This window comes from Polyergus mexicanus, unplaced genomic scaffold (assembly GCF_030449975.1).
Source record: "Polyergus mexicanus isolate NDT 795.1 unplaced genomic scaffold, iyPolMexi1.0 SCAF_17, whole genome shotgun sequence".
Taxonomy (NCBI): domain Eukaryota; kingdom Metazoa; phylum Arthropoda; class Insecta; order Hymenoptera; family Formicidae; genus Polyergus; species Polyergus mexicanus.
In genome coordinates this window covers 5330565-5350052 of record NW_027223337.1, presented here as the reverse complement: position 1 = coordinate 5350052, position 19488 = coordinate 5330565, and the positions used below count along the sequence as shown (strand labels likewise).

At 32.1% G+C, this 19488-nt stretch overlaps 3 protein-coding genes across 11 annotated transcripts; 1 reads left to right on the top strand and 2 right to left on the bottom strand.

The window, feature by feature from the left end:
- Positions 1-199: 199 nt before the first annotated feature.
- LOC138940632 (odorant receptor 13a-like) lies at positions 200-4164 on the bottom strand. 3 transcript variants are annotated; one of them, XM_070309716.1, is made up of 9 exons: positions 3722-4164; positions 3438-3557; positions 3204-3321; positions 1752-2025; positions 1540-1662; positions 1316-1406; positions 957-1093; positions 553-679; positions 200-296 (listed from the first exon to the last, which is right to left on the bottom strand). In XM_070309716.1, exons 1-9 carry the CDS (start codon positions 3875-3877, stop codon positions 246-248), a joined length of 1197 nt encoding a protein of 398 aa, XP_070165817.1. In that variant the 5' UTR covers positions 3878-4164; the 3' UTR covers positions 200-245. The 3 variants fall into 3 exon arrangements, with proteins under 3 accessions (XP_070165817.1, XP_070165816.1, XP_070165818.1); XM_070309715.1 differs by having other exon boundaries at positions 553-685; positions 3722-4163; XM_070309717.1 differs by having other exon boundaries at positions 223-248; positions 553-685; positions 3722-4162.
- Position 4165: 1 nt separating this feature from the next.
- Positions 4166-11914, bottom strand: LOC138940553 (uncharacterized). Its single transcript, XM_070309537.1, has 18 exons — positions 11453-11914; positions 10951-11070; positions 10696-10813; positions 10328-10589; positions 9999-10121; positions 9819-9909; positions 9550-9686; positions 9299-9431; positions 9163-9201; positions 8413-8580; positions 6877-6996; positions 6665-6782; positions 6311-6581; positions 6030-6152; positions 5839-5929; positions 4844-4980; positions 4515-4647; positions 4166-4413 (listed from the first exon to the last, which is right to left on the bottom strand). The coding sequence occupies exons 1-18, from the start codon at positions 11606-11608 to the stop codon at positions 4363-4365; spliced, it is 2391 nt and encodes a 796-aa protein (XP_070165638.1). The 5' UTR covers positions 11609-11914; the 3' UTR covers positions 4166-4362.
- Positions 5380-19270, top strand: LOC138940629 (odorant receptor 9a-like). 7 transcript variants are annotated; one of them, XM_070309710.1, is made up of 13 exons: positions 5380-6987; positions 8395-8625; positions 10171-10366; positions 12712-12880; positions 14159-14333; positions 14596-14715; positions 14798-14915; positions 15004-15265; positions 15597-15752; positions 15898-15988; positions 16091-16227; positions 16914-17046; positions 19182-19270. In XM_070309710.1, exons 5-13 carry the CDS (start codon positions 14181-14183, stop codon positions 19200-19202), a joined length of 1191 nt encoding a protein of 396 aa, XP_070165811.1. In that variant the 5' UTR covers positions 5380-6987; positions 8395-8625; positions 10171-10366; positions 12712-12880; positions 14159-14180; the 3' UTR covers positions 19203-19270. The 7 variants fall into 7 exon arrangements, with proteins under 7 accessions (XP_070165811.1, XP_070165807.1, XP_070165808.1 ...); XM_070309706.1 differs by lacking the exon at positions 19182-19270 and adding an exon at positions 17149-17558; XM_070309707.1 differs by lacking the exon at positions 19182-19270 and adding an exon at positions 17144-17558.
- The last annotated feature ends 218 nt before the right edge of the window (positions 19271-19488 follow it).

Below are 19488 nucleotides of genomic sequence, written 5' to 3'. Positions count from 1 at the left end.
CATAATTTCGATAATCTCTGAAATTTAAATCTATCAAATTTAATATTATAAAATTAATATCTGAGATATATCGCCAGTGAACTGCAAATTCTAAAATATTCATAAATCATATCTCATCATCAGTCTGATTTTCATTTTCAGAAGAACGATGACAAAAAAAGACAAAGAGAATTTTCATGTACAACTTTATTATATATTAATCAAATTTATTAGTAATGTCCATTCTTCTCGAGACGATAACGTTATCACTGGAAAGAACGTAGTACCGTAAAATAAGACATCGACGTTTTTAGAACCTTTAAAAGATATTAAATCTCTTGTCGTAAAATCTTTACTGTTTTATATAATTACTTCAAGTATTATACAGGATGTTCCATTTTAAAGGACCCACTCAAATATCTCAGAAACACTGCGTTAAATCGATGTTAATGTTTGAAACATTTTTCGATTTAACGCAGTGTTTCTGAGATATTTGAGTGGGTCCTTTAAAATGGGACACCCTGTATATATAAATAATTATAAAATAAATACAAGTGTACAATTTTACTTTACCGCGCTAAAACTTTCGATTGATAAGGTCATGATTTTGCCGGCAGTTATTTTGCAAGGTGACATAGTTCTGTTCATAATTAGAAGAAGGATCTTCTTACATTTTTGTGAAGTAAAATACCATTTTCCCCTGCAACTAACATAAAGAGAATCATGTTATCATGGATATGACAATTAGTGATAAAAATGTTTACAAGTGTAATATATTTGTACTTTGTGATAAAAAGATCATTTCAATCAATTTAACACAAAATGAAATTGAATCGCGGTATGTATGTGTGTGTGTGTGTGTGTGTGTGTGTGTGTGTGTGTGTGTGTGTGTGTGTGTGTGTGTGTGTATTACAAAACACGAAAAAATTAATTAAATATAAATGGCAATGTAGCACACAGCTCGAAGAAATTCTAACATAGATTCGTATGGAACATCGCTGGAGTTCAATAGAAGTTGGCCCTGCCAGAATTGTAGAAAGAGATGAGCGATTTGCGCAAAATAGACAGATAAAGGTGCTGCAATATTGCCTGCGTTGTTTAAATTCATTATCACCTAGAAGATAAATTTAACTTCTTGAATAGAAAAATTTCTTGATTTCAGTTAGGATTAATTTATTTCAGGAGAAATATATACGCATATATGTAATGTTTCGAAGAAATTCTGCTTGAAATTGCAGATTAAAATACTGTCTTATATTTTCTTTTTATCAACTATTGATCGTAATTAAGTTATGGAATTCTTTGGGTTGCTGCAAAAAAGAATATTGATTCATACCTGTATCCCGCTTAAACTGCCCTCAAGTATATTTATATTTACGCTTATTAGAAACATATTCGTAAATATAGATTCGATCAATTTAGCAAATCTGCAAAGTCATGAATCTCAATGTATTTACAATTAATATAATAAAAAATACCGGATTTATAACGGATATTATTTGTTTAATAAAATGATTAACAGAAGCAGAGGAAGAGAGAAATCACGCCATTAACACGTACTCTAATACGCGAAGATGCCTACGCAGGCAGTTCAGTGCCATTTTATAATTATCGTCTTTTATTTTTTTTACCTCTAAATGAAAATTGGCCACATTATTTTTGCCAATGTTTTCCAACATGTTTCTGAAAGCGTGCAAAAGCATTGGCGCAAGATACTTTTATCTAAATTTTTTTATCGATTTTCGGTCATCGTTGATGCCCGATATCCTTACCCGATAATCGAAAACATTCCGCAGGCATGCTGGATCACAGTATAATAGAAACCATCAACCGCGACCGTGGCGATAAGATGAGCTAATACAGCTAGACAACAATGGAGCATTATCAAATAAAAATGTTGATTCAATTTCTCACCATATTCGACGCGATAGGGCAATTTCGTCGCTTCTGGTATCGATGATTTTGTCATGTTCTCGATATCGTTTTTCAGTAGCGTCGTGATGAAAGGCCTGAGTATGTGGAACGATGCCGGAAGAAGCATAATTACTAGAATGTTGCATAAATAATATACAGGATGTCTCATTTTAAAGGACCCACTCAAATATCTCAGAAACACTGCGTTAAATCGAAAAATGTTTTAAACAAAAGTTGTGTGGCTCCAAGGGGGTCATAAGATGGTGACAATGATTTGGCCTTGGAAAATTATTTGAAGGTCATGTGAAGATCAACTTTAATATCTCCAATGGAAACCCCCATTTTTTATTTAGTATTCTTGTAGCTGACATCGAGAGCTTTCCAAAACACTATAATAAAGTATTTTTTCATTAAGTTTGAGTTATTTTATATTTTAATCTGACATATTTTGATATAAAAAATAAAATATTTCGTAAAATATTCAGTTTTCGATAATTTTACCGTAATACTTCTATGTACAGAATAATAAGACACATTAATTAGTGCCAAAAAAAAAACAAACAATTGTTTAAAAAATACATTGTAAATAATTTTCTTAAAAACAATTTTTTTTTTTATACTAATTGATTTGTCTCATTATTCTGTACATAGAAGTATTACGGTAAGATTATCAAAAACTAAATATTTTACGAGATATTTAATTTTTTATATCAAAATATGTCAGATTAAAATATAAAATAACTCAAAAAGTACTTAATAAAAAAATATATTTATTATAGTGTTTTGGAAAGCTCTCGATGTCAGCTACAAGAATACTACTAAATAAAAAATGGGGGTTTCCATTTAAGATTTTAAAGTTGACCTTCATATGACCTTCAAATGATTTTCCAAGGTCAAATCATTCTCACCATCTTATGGCCCCCTTGAAGCCACACAACTTTTGTTTGAAACATTTTTCGATTTAACGCAGTGTTTCTGAGATATTTGAGTGGGTCCTTTAAAATGGGACACCCTGTTTATTGAACGAAGAAGTTTTATTCGATAAATGTTTAAGCTTATTTTAATACTTTTTAAACGAATTGTTTTAAAGAGAATAGACGCGCAATAAAAATTTGATGGACCGATGGAAAGATTTTTTAAATGTCTTTTATATTTTTTTCGAGATATTTCTAAGCTTAACATTGAAGTATTTACATTATAAAAAGAAAATCGTTTCTCTGCAGATACACAAGAGACTTTCAAAAATGTCATTTTATCAACTGGCATAAACTATATGCTCATGAATTCTTTCTCATTTTATTAATACGTACTCGCGTAAAATTTCGTTAGATGCTGTCCGTATTTGGTGTACTGTCGCAAGATAGCTTTGTCGATATCCGTATTCAGCGACAGCCAATCCTCCTCTATCGTCTTAAAACAGGCTTTTATCTATAAATATACACTCGCGTTATTTTTCTCCTTGTATAAAACTGCGTCAGGTGTTTAAGTGCGTCACGTGACGTTAATTGTACCGCTGTATTCATGTGCTATCTCGATATACCTACTTTTTTATTGTTTATCATCAAGATCACTAACTTAGAGCTGAACAGTATAGTGATTGCCATCGACGGTACGCATTCGAACACATCGTCAAGGTCGATCGAGCCGTTTAGCAGATACAGCACCTATGTTTAAATAAGTATCGCGGAATATGTCAAGAAACTTGAAAAATTGGAAAATGAAAAAAATGTGTAGCTAATTCCTTCTGCACGTAAGTTGGTTTTAATAAATTTTCTATACGAGTAACAAACACTTTTTGAGAGAACCCGATATAAAGGTGCGATCATACCTGGGGTATAAGGATACTGAAGGAGAACGTAAACGTCGTCACGAAACGCAAACACTTAGTGCCGATCGTCTGATATGGCCATATTCCCACCAATGTCATATACATCCTGATGACCGTATAATAGTGAGTTTGCCAAATGCTTCTTTGTGTGTTCATTGTCAGAAATAGTAGGAAAATAATCAACGATTACTTGTGAATTCAATGAAAACCTAATGGACATTAACGATTCCTTGTGTCGCTACGCGTATATACCCTCCTGCCATTGTAATAATGAACGGCGTAATTATTCTCCTCGCGCACTCCTCTTCCTCCTCCTCCTCATTACTATATTACACGTGTAAAGTCTCAGCAGCTTTGCTAAGAACTGAACAAACTGAATTTCTAAGTAGCGACTATATCTAAAGACTGCGTTCTTGGACAATTAGGTCGTGAAACAAAACACGCAGCATTTTCTAATGGTTATTACGAATTTGTGGTGAAAGGTAAAAGTTCTAAGATTAAAACTTTGCATATATATTATATATCTTCAGTATTTTTAAATTAATTCCAAATTAATAGCAAAAACTGTTACGATAAAGTCATGTGTAACTTTTGAAATTTTATTAACAAGCTGCTGGATAACACAGATGATGTCGGTATAATCAATTGAAAGAGCGCAACATCGTGAGATAAGACATCGACGTTTTTAAAACCTTCAAAGAATGAAACTATTGCTAATTATTTTCTAAAAAAAAAAAAAAAAAAAAAAACATTAATTTATAATAAGATATTTTAGAAAGAAGATTTTGCTCACCGTGCCAAAGCTTTCAATGGACAGAGCCACGATCTTGCCAGCAGTTATTCTACACGGTAACAGGCTTCTATTCATTATTAAAAAAAGAAGCTTTTGGCATCTTCTCGAAGTGTAATACCAATTTGACCTGCAACTGCAATTCGAAACAAGAAAAAAAAAAATAAATAAAAATAAATAAATAATTTGTGATTAAAAAAATGAAAATAAATTTTTAAATTATCGCAAGTATAAGAAAATATAGTAATATAAAAGAATTATATAATTTTGTCGTAATATATCCTTACGATAATTTCATTATTATATACATTAAATTGGAAGCGTATTCTTACATTGACTGATAAGGAACGATACTGTAATCTAATAGAAATTGAGCTGGCCAGAATTGTAGGAAGAGGTGAATGAGTTGAGCGATATAGATAGCGAGGGGACCTACGATATCCTTCGCATCGTTCAAATTCAAAATCACCTGAAATATATATTTGAATACTTTCTATTTTCAAAATTTTTCCTTCAAAGATCATTGATCTGTGAATCTTATCGGATTACATATTGCAAATATTATTTTTGTCAAGTATTTTGTCAAATATTAATTATTAGCAAATTTCATCAACCTTCTCGTTAAACGATTTTATCGCGAACTTTACAAAAGAATTTATATATATATACAATATATATAAGTTTTGCCATTTAAATTGGGGACACCCTGTATATATATATATATATATATATATATATATATATATATATATATATATATATATATATACAGGCTGTCCTCAATTTAAATGGCAAAACTTCAAGAGCGTGTAGGGGACCGAAAAACTAAGACAAGAAGTCCTTTAGAGGTTTGCTTGTTTTTGCTCTATTTTAGAGAAAATCGCAAAAATTCAATCTCTCATTGTCAGTTGCTCTCTTGAATCGATTGGCACCGAATAAGCTTTCTGCTTCAAGGTTCCTTACATATGTAAACACTTGATGTTATCCTTTACGGTGCCAATCAATTCAAGAGAGCAATTAAGAGACCGAATCATAGATGCAGTACACCAAATATCATTAGAACAATATGTCTAGCTGCGATTAATGCTTGCATTGCTGCAAGAGGGCAACATTTTGAACAACATCTGCATTAAATAGATGATAGCATAAATAAAATGTAAATAAATAAGTAAAAAAAGGAAAACTTATTTTGTTTCTTTTTTTTATGATTTTATCGAAAATGGAGTAAAAACGAGCAAACTTCTGAAGGACTTTCTGTCTTAGCTTTTCGGTCCCCTATACGCTCCTGAAGTTTTGCCATTTAAATTGGGGGACACCCTGTATATACCTGTATACCGATCATACTACCACCAATCATGTTCAGAGAAATGCTGACCAGAAATATGTTGGAAAATATTGACTCGATCAGCTCCGCGAATCTACGAAAACGTGATTCGCAATTAAAAAAGTAAAATACGAAAAAAAGTATGATCGCGTATGATAAATTTTCGCGTCCAAGGATATTAAAATTAACGCAACTGTATCACGTGCAGATGCTTGCGTAAACAATCGAGAGCTTCGCTGTAATTGCCATCCATGATCTTGTCGGGTTTCAGATCAAAATTGCCATCGCTATCCTTGCCGATTTGTTCCAGCGTGTTTCTGAAAACCGCTCAAATGATAACGCTTCAATCAGTCGCAGTCTATTCGAACTAGCTCGAGATTTGACGAAAGACGTATTACGGAAACTCACATGCGAGTATACTTCCAATTGTATCTGAATTTTATAATTGTTATCTGGATGATGGATTTACCCTTACCCGACAATCGCGAACATCCCGCACGCGTGACGAATTAGAACAATGTAGAAAGTGTCGACCGCGATTGTGATACTGATATGAGCGAATACGGCTAGATAACAATGTATCGCCATCGGGTACAGATATCGGCTATATTTTTCGCCGTATTCTACGCGAAACGGAAGCTTCGATTCCGCCGCCAGCGAAGTTATTGTCGTATCTGACGTGTCCTCTATCAGTATCACGACGAGCGATTTAAATATGAGAAGAATTCCCACGAACTGCATAAAGACTGGATAAAAATCGACGTGTGTTACATCATGATTAATCGAAAGAGATTCTCTATCGAAATTTTTATTCTCCTCGAAGACGTACCTCCATATGTCAGCGTGATATACTGTCCGTAAGCACTGTGTCGCCGTAGAATATCTCTTTCCGTGTCCGTATTCAATGAGAACCAATCCTCCTCTATCGTCTTAAGACAAGTCTTCAACTAGAAATATAAGCACGTATACTTTTCGCGGCATCGACTATCTTTATACCGAGATTAAGAGCTTAACATCGATCGTATCGTGCGGAATGCATACTTTCTTATTGTTTATCATCAAGCTCCCTAATTTAAAGCTAAATATTATGGTGATCCACATCGACGGGGTACACGAGAATACATCGTCAAGATTCCTCGCGGTGATTAGCAGGTACAATAGCTACATCAAAATTGATATTATAATATATACAATATTATTTCAAAATTATTAATATATTGGGTTGAATAAAAAGTCATTGCGTATTTTTGCGACAGATGGCATTAATTCAGTTTTGGCAGTACTAGAGTCATTCACACATATGTTTGTCATATATCGTTTAACAGCTGACGGTTTAAGCTTCATTCTAAAAAAAAATTGAGCGATTTAGTTGAGTTTTGGAGATTTTACAACAAGTTGAAGATGGAAGACCAAACTGTGCATTTTCGCCATATTTTACTGTTTTACTTCCGTAAAGGGAAGAACGCGCGTCAAGCTTGTGAAAAATTGCGTAAAGTTTACGGTGACGATGCTCTACAAGAACGTCAGTGCCAAAACTGGTTCAAGAAATTCCGCACTGGTGATTTTGATCTCAAAGATGCTCCTCGGTCAGGAAGGCCCACCGAGGTTGATGACGACAAATAAAGGCATTGATCAAGTCAAACCCACGTTACACGATACGAGAGATTGCAGAAACATTGAAGATCAGTCAAAAAAGTATTCACGTCCACCTAAAGAAGCTGGGATACGTAAGCAAGCTCGATATTTGGATTCCTCATGAACTCAAAGAAGTTCATTTGACGGCGCGTATAAACATCTGCGATATGCTCATGAAACGTGAAGAAAACGATCCTTTTTTGAAACGAATGAGATAACTGGTGATGAGAAGTGGATTGTTTACAACAATGTGGAACGCAAACGGTCCTGGTCCCGACGTGATGATTCGCCTCAAACGACTTCAAAAGCAGAACTTCATCAGAGGAAGATTATGCTCTCAGTCTGGTGGGATTGGAAGGGTGTGGTGTTTCTTGAGCTCCTACCAAGGAACCGAACAATCAATTCGGATGTGTACTGTCGGCAATTGGACAGTTTGAACGAATCTGTCATTCAGAAACGTCCGGAGCTCGTCAATCGTAAAGGAGTTGTGTTCCATCGCGACAACGCGAGACCACACACATCTTTGGCGACCCGTCAAAAATTATTGGAGCTTGGATGGGATGTGTTGCCCCACGCAGCATACTCGCCTGACCTTGCGCCGTCAGACTTCCATTTGTTTTGCTCTCTTCAAAACTCCTTGCGTAGAATAACGTTAAATTCAGATGAGGCGGTAAATCAGCACCTTGTTCAGTTTTTCGCCAATAAAGACAGGTCCTTCTACGAACGGGGAATTATGAAGCTTACCGAAAGATGGCAAAAGGTCATCGAACAAAACGGAAAATATATCATTGATTGATCTTTGTTCTTTATATAAATAAATGACTTTGAAAAACATATAAAAGATACGCAATGACTTTTTACTCAATATATATTATAGGATATACAAAAGAATAACGATAAGTAAATACGTTTTCTTGTGAACAGATTGATAACTACAAATACCTGGGGTACAAGGATGGTGAGGGAGAATGTAAACATCGGCGCAAAAAATAAGCATCTGTCGCGAAACGTATGATAAGGCCATATTCCTATCAAGCTCATATACACTCTGGGAATCATGTAACAGCGATTTTGCCAAATATCCCTTCGCTCGGTCATCTTCAGGAATAACTAAGATTACGATCTATCAACGATTCCTTGTGAATGCCACTCGGGGTAAGATGTTATTATCAATTCCTTGTGTGTCGCAGTACTCACGAGGTTGCGCGCGTTATACATAGTGATTACGTCATTACAGAATTATTACGTAATTATTTCCCCGCTAAAGTACAACCCCTATCTCACCTTCCCTTCTTGCCGTTTCAGTCTTTTGGTCGCGGCTTGGCTAAATGTAACTAATCCTTTCTCGCTATACTGTTTGCGGTCGATATTCATGTTAAACGAATTGAGTTTTCAAATGGCAAATCGTAAAGATTCTGTCTTTATGAAGAAAAGAATCAACCGTCCCGACAATACACGTGACATACCATATAACGATTTTCGATTGCGGTAAAAGATAGGAAATTTGTAGTTGGACTAAAATTTTATTCGTCCTTATATTTTCGGTACATTCTTGATAATTAAAACAATCTAAATCTATTGACGCGTGTGTAAAATTATTATAATGCATCGCATGTGAATATAAATATGACTCTTGATTAAAATTTTCTCAGCAGATTCTCCGAACTCCCATTGCAATTGTTAATGGAAGGAACGCAGCATTGTGAAATATGACATCGATGTCTTCAGAACCTTTTGAGAAATGGAATCATTCCATCATTATCAATCTTAGATATATTATAGAGTCAGAATTAAAAAAAAAAAAAAAAGAAATAATACTTTTACTTACCACACTGAAGCTTTCGATTGATAAAGTCGCCACTTTGCCAGCAGTTATTCTGCATGGTAAGACCGTTCTGCTCATAATCAAAAGTAAGAGTTTTCTACATCTGTTCGAGGTGTAATACCAATTCGCCTTGCAACTGTAACACAAAAGATATGATTAATATGCAGATAAAAGCCAAATTATTATCGAACGATAGCGTTCCAGAAAGTGATACAAATGATCTTGATTCAATTTAAAAAAGCTTGATTTCTTACATCGATTCGTACGGAAGAACACTGTAATCAAGTAAAAATTGAGCCTGCCAAAATTGTAGGAATAGATGAATGAGTTGAGCGATATAAATAGCGAGAGGTGCTATTATATCTTTTGCATCATTTAAATTTATCAATACCTAGAAATAGTTTTTATTTTTTATTTTTATTACGCGTCAATAATTTCAAGGATAAATAATCTGCGCTTAATTAAAAAAAATATTTTCTGTTTGCGTTGAAACAATTCTCATCCTAGAGAATTTGACGCACACCTGTATACCGCATATACTGCCCCCAATCATATTTAGACTAATGCTGACCAAAAATATATTCGCGAACGTAGACTCGATCAATTCCGCAAATCTGCTAAATCGCAAAACAATGAGATTCAAAGGAGTATGAAAAAAATTAGGATCGTATATATAGTTTTGTTAAAGAACATTAACACGTACTTTATCACGTGCAGATGCTTGCGTAAACAGCCCAGAACCATGCTGTAATTAATATCATTGACCTTATTAGGCTTTAGATCGAAATCGGCACTGCTATTTTTGCCAATGCGTTCCAACGAATGTCTGGAAAGCGCTAAAATAATAACACTCTTGGAAAATTTTATATTTTCAGATTTCGGATAATTTATCGATGTCATCAAGATTGAGTCAGAAGGAGAACAATGATGAAAATTAATATGCAATAATGTACTTCTAATGTTGTTAATCGCGCGAGAATTTCGTTTGAATTGTCTTAATTCAAACGAAATTCTCGATCGTGATTATCTTACCCGACAACCGAAAACATCCCGCACGCATGCTGGATCAAGGTAAAGTACAAGGTATCAGTCGCGACTGTGGTGGTAACGTGAGAAAATACGGTTAAATAGTTATGGACCAGTATGAGATAGAAATATTGATCTATCTTGTAGCCGTATTCCACGCGAAATGGTAATTTCGTTACGGCCAGTTTGGTCGAGTCCGAGCTATCATCCATCAGTATCAGCACGATCGATTTGAGTATGTAGAGAAATCCTGTCAGCTGCATAAACACTAAAAATACGCGTTATACAGAGAGATCCGCTCAAAAAGATTCGGTCAATTTATGGAAAAAAGGTTTCGACTTTTCTACTAAAATTTCCATCCTTTTACAACATACTTGCGTAAAATATCGTCAGATATCGGCCGTATGCGGTCTGTCGTTGCAGAATAGCCTTCTCGTCGTCCGTACTTAACGACAACCAATCGTCCTCTATCGTCTTAAGACAAGTTTTTACCTATAAATATATATTCTCGTATAAAAGAAGAATATTTTTCACGATATCGATGTCGTTATTTATTATCGGAATAGCTGTCAAAGATTTAATTGCAAGATCGTTAATCGCATTGGTGAAATTGTATTATTGTTACGTACTTTTTTACTGTTTGCCATCAAGCTCGCTAACTTAAAACTAAATATTATCGTGATCAACATTGTTGGAATACATTCGAAAAGATCATCGATATCCGTCATGGCAATACGCACATATAGTAACTGCATTATAAAATGTTGCGATATCAGTATGTGTGTTACAAGATATTATTAGTAATATGATGATCTCATATTTATAGAAATTGAAAGCTGAGTTTTGAGATATTTGCATGGAAAAAATATATTATAAAAAATATGTACGTATGTGTGTGTAATATAAAAATATATATATTTTGTATAAAAATGCTGATAAGAAAATAATTGAGCATTATTTCAGATGCTTTCTATAAGATTACAAATTTCTACATAAAAATATATAAAATGTACAAAAACACACGTACACCTAATACATATATTGTATTTTTATACGCAAGCTAAACGTGTCTTAAAACTTAATAAAATATTATATATATCATTTTTAATATATATGTTCAATTATATATACCTGGGGTACGAAAATAATAAAACAGACCGTAAATGTCGGCATAAAATGCAGATATCTATCACGAATCGAATGATATGGCCATAATCCTGCTAAGGTCATGTAGAATCTAGGAATCGTGTAATATCGACTTTGTAAAATATCTCTTTCCTCGGTCATTTTCAGAAATATTAAGAACGCGAACTATCAAACAATACCTTGCGAATGCTGGCTACAAACGATAAGCGAACCATGGCGACATTATTAACAATTCCTTGTGCACGGCTGTACTTATGTCATTATAGCATAGCGCGTAATTACTTACGCACACTGCAACTCTCTTTATCGCTGCTTTTCATCGTAATACTTTAATCGACTCTTTCATAGTACACAGTATAGCATTTTCCGTTGCTTGAATAATTTGCAAATTCATTTGTACAATATGTGCAGTGAAAGACAGTATATCTGCCTCGCATTCGTGAAAATATATACATATAATAAAGGAATGTCGTGGAAAAAAAAAATAACATATATATTGTTATATAGAAAATGTGTCATTATGATACAATTCAATTGGATAAAAAATACATTTGTCTTTTTTTCGATGAGATTCATATGTAAAGCAAATATTATATTGTGCAGAAGCTTAAAATTTATTACAAATTTAAAAATGAGTACTTAATTTTATAAATTGTTAACACTTAAAGAAGCCATAAGATTATGATAAAAATAGATAAATGTAAATGGATAAAAGCAAAATACAGATTTATTTTTGATGATATTTTAATTATCCGTAACAGTTACAAATTAGCAATAATTAATAGTTTCTATTATACATAATAAAATAATACGTGTATCAAGATCAGTGTATTTCTATTGAAAAAATACATTTTTTTTATTTGCACAGAATCAATCTATTAATTGTGACTGCATTATTTCGATATTATTTCTCTGTTTTAAATATATTTTCAAGATAAAAATAATATTATATGTATATGTACATTACTCATATACAATAAATTTTTTTCGAAAATGGAAAAAAAAAATCGTTAAAATAACGATGTATAAATATATAAAAATCTCCTCGAGTATTTTATATGCTTTTTTAATTTTCTAATAATTGGGATCCTTAAAATCTCACTAGAAAAATTCCATTTTAAATTAACAATATATTGTACTGTTATAGCATATAATATACATTATACATATATATATAACAATAATATATAAAATTTAATTAACATTAATTTACATTATTTTTCTCTTTCTCTTCTTTTGACCAGAAAGAAGAAATTAAACGAACTTCCATATTCTTATTTTTAATTATTCGAACATTTAATTACTCTGGAAACAGTTATCACAATTACATGTGAAAAACATGATTATTACGGATGCATCGGGTATATAAAAAACGACAACTCTAAGTATTCATGATTTTGGTATAATACGCCTGTAAGTAAAGAAGAATTATACTTCCTCTCTCTCTCTCTCTCTCTCTCTCTCTCTCTCTCTTTCTCTAATTTTAATAAGAGACTGTATACCATGCAAGAGTTAATGGCTGGAAGAAATGGTTCGTATAATATCGCCGAAGAACTTTTGCTAGATACAATTAAATTCGTCGCATGTCATTTAAATCCTATATTTAAATTTATATTACAGACTCGATTAGACATCTTTTTTTTTTCAAATAATGCAGACGATGTTGATATCTTTTCGATTTTTCGATAAGTATAATCCCCATGTATCAAAGATTCCGTCCCATTGCAAGTATCTCTTGTAATTAACGCTCTACAATGGACTTTCATGTAATAAATACAAATAATTAAATAATATAATTATTAATTTATTTTATATTTATGTAGTTAGGCTTTGATATAATGATATATATTAAATATATATATATATATATATATATATATATATATATATATATATAATCTAGCTACATAAATATTAAATAAATTAATAATTACATTATTTAATTATTTGTATTTATTACATGAAAATCTATATTATATATATATATATATATATATCTATATATCTACAATTATTAATTATATATATATATGTATAATTAATAATTATTACATTATGGAGTTCCACAATTGTCGCACACACATTAATGAAACAATAAAAAATTTTGTCGCTAGAGATAGATAAATACGATATAGATAAATAAATGAAGAAAGAAGCGATACACGGAATCATGTAAAATAAAAATATGGCAACGATTACATAAAAAAAAGATAATATAAAAATTCTTTATATTGTAATATATATTTCTTGTAATTGAAATCTTTTATACTATTTCTTTATATATTATCTTTTTATATATTGTGCTTTTATTTCATATTATTTTATATATAAATACGAAATAAGAGTATTATCAGAGTGATTGCAAACTAGGCAACTTGCGTTGGCAGTTGATTTGCTATATCTCTGATTTTCTCATGATCCGTTTCGTTACAATACAAAACTCGGCCCCCTTCGCCCCTTTTGTCGAGGTCCTCAATTAAACTGTCACGTTGAAAAACGGCAATCGTTCGCGCTTTCAGATCGATAACGCGACCGCTGTTCAAACGGCTACGTTAAACAAATAGGTACCTGACCAACTGCAACTGACGTGACAACGTGACATGATAAATATCCATCGCGTCATTCTTGTCACAAATTTTTATTATCACGATACTTTCCGTATAAAGCATTCGCTCGTCGTATCGTTTACAGATCAGCTGATCGTGACGGATAGATGTGTACCATGAAACCGGACATACTACGTTACTACCGCATTAACAAGATTTTCATGTCGCAAATCGGCACTTGGCCTTATCAGAGCAGGACTATGAGGATATTAATACCAACCCTGCTAGCGATCATCGACATCAGCTATGTTATAGCAGAGGTAACCACCATTCGATCTCGTGGCTGTTTGCGACACGTGCATGTATCTTGCTCGTAGATTTGTTCTGAATCGATATAAGAGTAGAAATATATTGTGACGTTTCTCTAATCTGCGAGTTTCTCGGCTAATTTGCTTATGATATATTAACTATTGTAATTATCATCGGAAAAAATATTGCGATCTCGTACTATAATAACTACCGTTTAATCATTTATTTAAAGAGAAATTGTGATATTGTGTGAATATTTTCTTATTTTCTCAGATGATACGAATGTTCGATACTTGGGGTGATGTCGACATTGCAGTTGAGTGCACAATTTCGACTATAATTGTAACTGCCTGTTTCACAAAATTATTCAATCTTGGCTTTAGAATTAATGAGGTAATACACGCGCAAACATATCATTAATTTTATACAAATTTTTATCTTCTTATATACAAATCTTCCTATACAAATCTTTTAGATGCGATATCTATTTTCTTTGATCGAATATCATTGGCAAGTATTTAACAATTCTACGGACATCGAGATTTTACAGGATTACGTTATATTCGGTAGAAAAGTGGTAATATTTTACGCAAGTAAGAAGCCAGTCTATTGAAAACATTATATTATTTATTTCGCAAACAGCTGTCATATTTTAAACATTCGCACAATCGTTGTTCACAGTTTACGTTTATGTGTCGACGTCATTGTATTTGTTAATGCCAATATCGCCGCAGATTCTGGACATTGTGATGCCTCTGAATGAGAGTCGTCCGCGAAAGTTTCTGTTTGAAGTCGAGTATCACATAGATCGAGAGAAATACTATTATTTTATTTTGTTTCATTCGTATGTGGCGGTTATAGCGGTCATGTCGATTGTAGTGTGCGCTGATACTACTTACATAGCGTACGTGCAGCATGGCTGCAGTTTATTCACAGCCATTGGGTAAAGACATTTTTAATATTTATCACGATGTAATATAAAACTATCTCTTCTTCCTTTTATTTTATTTTTTTTTTTTTTTATTATAATAATGTTAAAATTATACGCGCGCGTAAAGTAATGATTTTCATGTCTAGAATTCTATATTTATATAAGTAATATTGTTAGAGTGTGCTAAGAAAATCTTCGGTAGAAAAGTTTTTAGAAACTCACTATCTACTGTATGTTGTTAGAGAATTGATTCGTTTTTTTTTTTTTTTTTTTGGTGCACTCGTAATGTAATTCTTTAAGAAAGAAACTTGGATACCCGTTAAGACTTGATATTTTGTTTCAGATATCGATTAGAACATATAGTTACAATTTCGAAAGAACACCAATTTCAGACAAGCTATCTTACGAAAAATGACGAAGAAATAGAAGATATTTATTTCAAAGAGACAGTATTTCGCGAATTAATTGTCTGCTTGCAAAAACATCAACTGGCAATACAGTTTGTACCACTCTTTCACTTATGCCAATAACGTGCCATCATATGCTGAATATTAATTCATTTAAATGTTAATTCGTAAAGAATTTTGCAAGAATTTATATGGAATATATTTCTGAATTTATAAATTATAACTTTATTGTGTCAGATATGCCCGCTTATTGGAATCTTCATTTATGTTATCGACAGGCATCCAACTGTCATGCAACATGATCGCATTGAGTCTCGTAGGAATTCAAGCAAGTATATAATTGAGTATTTTAAAGTTGAAAGATTTAGGAAAAATTTATTTTTATCGTAATATATAGCGCGTTGTGTTTATAGCAATTCTATTTATTTAGGTAATGAGTAATCTTGACAGTACCGAGGATTTCGTTAGATACGTCTCTTTGTGCGCAGGAGCGTTTTTTCATCTTCTGTGCATGTCTCTGCCGGGGCAGAGATTGATGGATCATAGCATAAACATATTTGATAAAACGTAAAAATAACAGATTAAATTATTTGATAAAATTTAAGAAAAATATCATTGGGAAACTATGTACTATATATTGTGAATATCATATGCATTTAAAGTGCATATAATATAATGCATATTTATAACAGTTACTAGATGTTTTACGTTTTTTTGCTAGATAACAGAATTCCAAATGATATATGAATAATTTTCCTGTCAAACTTTCTATCTTAAAATATTGCACTTCTAAGATATTCTTTATGAAATATATTAATTATTAATATATTTTGCCACACAAAAAATGTGGCAAAATCATCGAATATCTTTTTAATAGTAGATTCTCTGATCAATTCAGAAACGATTTTTCTTTAAGCAAAAATATCGAGATATCAATAATTCTCGAGTTATAAGCAAGTGTAAAAGGGCTTTTCGTAGATTATAATTACTCAATTAATTTCAGGCGGAGTTTACTTTCATAGAATTTTTTTTTTTTAATTTGAGTTTTAATTAAAAAAGATATATATGAGGAAAATAATTGGAAACATACAAAAAAATCATCTCTTCCGACATTTTCACTAACCAAAAGTCCCAATTGGCTAGAGAATCTACTATTAAAGAGACATTCGGTAATTTTGGGACACGCTATATGTTAATAATATATTAATGCGTAGAGAATTTCATGAACTGCTTTAAACAAAAAAATCTCTCAGTTGTAGATCGCATTGGTATACATTTTCCTTGAAAAGCAAAAGGCTTTTACGGATATTGCTTTACAGGAGTCTCGTGCCGTGCACGTTAACCGCCGGTAAAATATACGTGATGTCAATGGCCAATTATAGCACGGTAGGAGAAAGCTATGTACTATAAACTATATATTTATAATAGTTTTATAGTATAAGATATCGTACTAAAATAATGATGTTTCCATTTTCCAAGGTAGTACAGACCGCTATGTCTTACTTCATGACCTTCTCTTCTTTAAAATAACAATTACGCTTATTTAAGTTAAATATTTTTCGTAGCATTATATACTGTGATAATATTCATAAAGTCATGTGTAAAGTGTGTTTTGCAAAAATATATATTTATAACTCTCATAATTTCCCGCAATAGGCGGCATAAATTGTTAAAGATCGAGTCATCGACTAATCGACATATTAACATAATACGTACTATATACAAAGTATTCTAAAACCGCCGGATGTTTTTTAATAGCAGATTCTTAAAGGCAGATTCCATGTTAATTTCTCCTTGATAAAAATACTGGAGAAGCTATCATCTTTTTGTAAATTAAAAATTTTTTTTATTATATATCTTTGCATAACTAAGCCTTAAATTAAAATCTTTCTCTTAAAATAAATTCCACACGAAATTGAATACAAAATGTACCTTTGTTAATCTCTTGAATCCACAAAATTAGTTTGTGAAAAATCGTCCTTTTTCAATTAGTTATAGCTCAAATTTATGCATCAAAATTTTTCCTAAGAAAAAATTAAGAAGAATTTCTTATTCTGCTATCAAAAAAATATTCGATGATTTTGGAACACCTTGTATATTATATATATATATATATACATATAATATAGTATAGTATATAATATATATTAACAACAAATCAATCGGCATGTAAAAATTATGGAACAAAAAAGTATCTGCATTTTAAAGGTGAATTAAAATAATTTAAAATTACTCGATCATTCTTTTTTCGCGCATTTATATGAGACGACTATCATTTTTCCCTTGAGAAAATTTCTGAGTACTTTCTGATCATCTCAAAGACAGTTTGCAATTTCTACGATAATTAAAAAAAGTTCTGTGAATTGCATCGATTAGTTAAATATATGCCTTTCACGGCTCGCATATAATGTTTGACAATTCGGTATTATCGCAATCATATTGTTTTTGTTATCCACGTCATTTTTTCCTCATGTTGGACGTTTAATAAAGAAAAAGCTGATGCACGAAAAGATATTTGTACAAGGACTACCTACGACATAATGCACGCGGAGATGGAAGAATACTATGCCACAAATAAATTTTGATATGTTTGAATTCTCGTTTTTTGATCATCGGAGCGGGGTCTAAATCTTGAAATATATCGAATCAATGTTGGATTTTTTCCTTGCATTATTTATATGGATTTAGATGTATTATATGGAAAAAGTGAGGATGAGCAGTCCATGATTACATAGTCAAAGCTTAACGTGGCTTTAAAAATGTTTTAACGTAGCTTTATTTTCGAGTAAGCCTAACATCTCTCATGGAAAGAAATAAAATTCATAAAACTTTGATAATAGTTGATATATTCGCGAACAGCTTGTTTACAACTTCTTTGGAAAAATTAAATTTTAATATTTATTAATTCTACTCACCGTATGGTTGTTCGTTCGATGACTCTTCGGGCTTTCTCCTGTCTCATTCGTCCTTTGCGGTTCTTTAGCGGCGGTTACATTCACTCGCGTAAGCGATGAATTATTAGACATTAATTTATTATGCGCAAATTGTTAATTGTAAAAATCATAATAAATAATTGCGTGTAACATCTCGTTGCACTCGTCGCGATCGCGTACCGAGAAGTAGTAAAACGACATATGGAACAGATCGCGCCGATACCTACTCGTTTGAGTTTCATCGAACGACTGACAATACGAGCGCGAAAACACAATATTATACGACACGAAACTCGACGTCCTGTCTTCGCGATATGTAACGAATCCTGTCGCGCATGTAACGTGCTATACACCAAAACGAACGTCAAATACTATGATAGATTGAATGTCACTATAAACATTACACATAATATAATATAAATGCAAAATATTCTCTCTTATCTCTCTCGTTGAGTTTAAAATTAAAATAAATCAGGTTCTTTCATTTTATATATTCCAATTTACAAAATCATAACATAACACAAAGAAATTATTGTTTTAAATATAATATGTAATGCAGTATAAGCAATATATGCTTTTTTTTCACAGCATATTGTTGCGCAATTTTAGTGCTGTATTTACTTATTCCATTAACTCCAAGAATCTTAGATATTGTAATACCATTGAATGAATCACGACTATTGAAATATGTATATCAAGCGGAGTACAAAGTGGACTGAAGAGAAATATTATTATCCAATCATATTTCATGCTTATATATGGCGACTGTGATCACTGTCGGGATCGTGTTATCTATCGATACCCCTCGATACTTATATAATATGCGTGTTACACATGCTTGCAGTTTTATTTGCGCCTATCAGGTGAGTAATGTTGAAAATAAATTTGAGAGAAA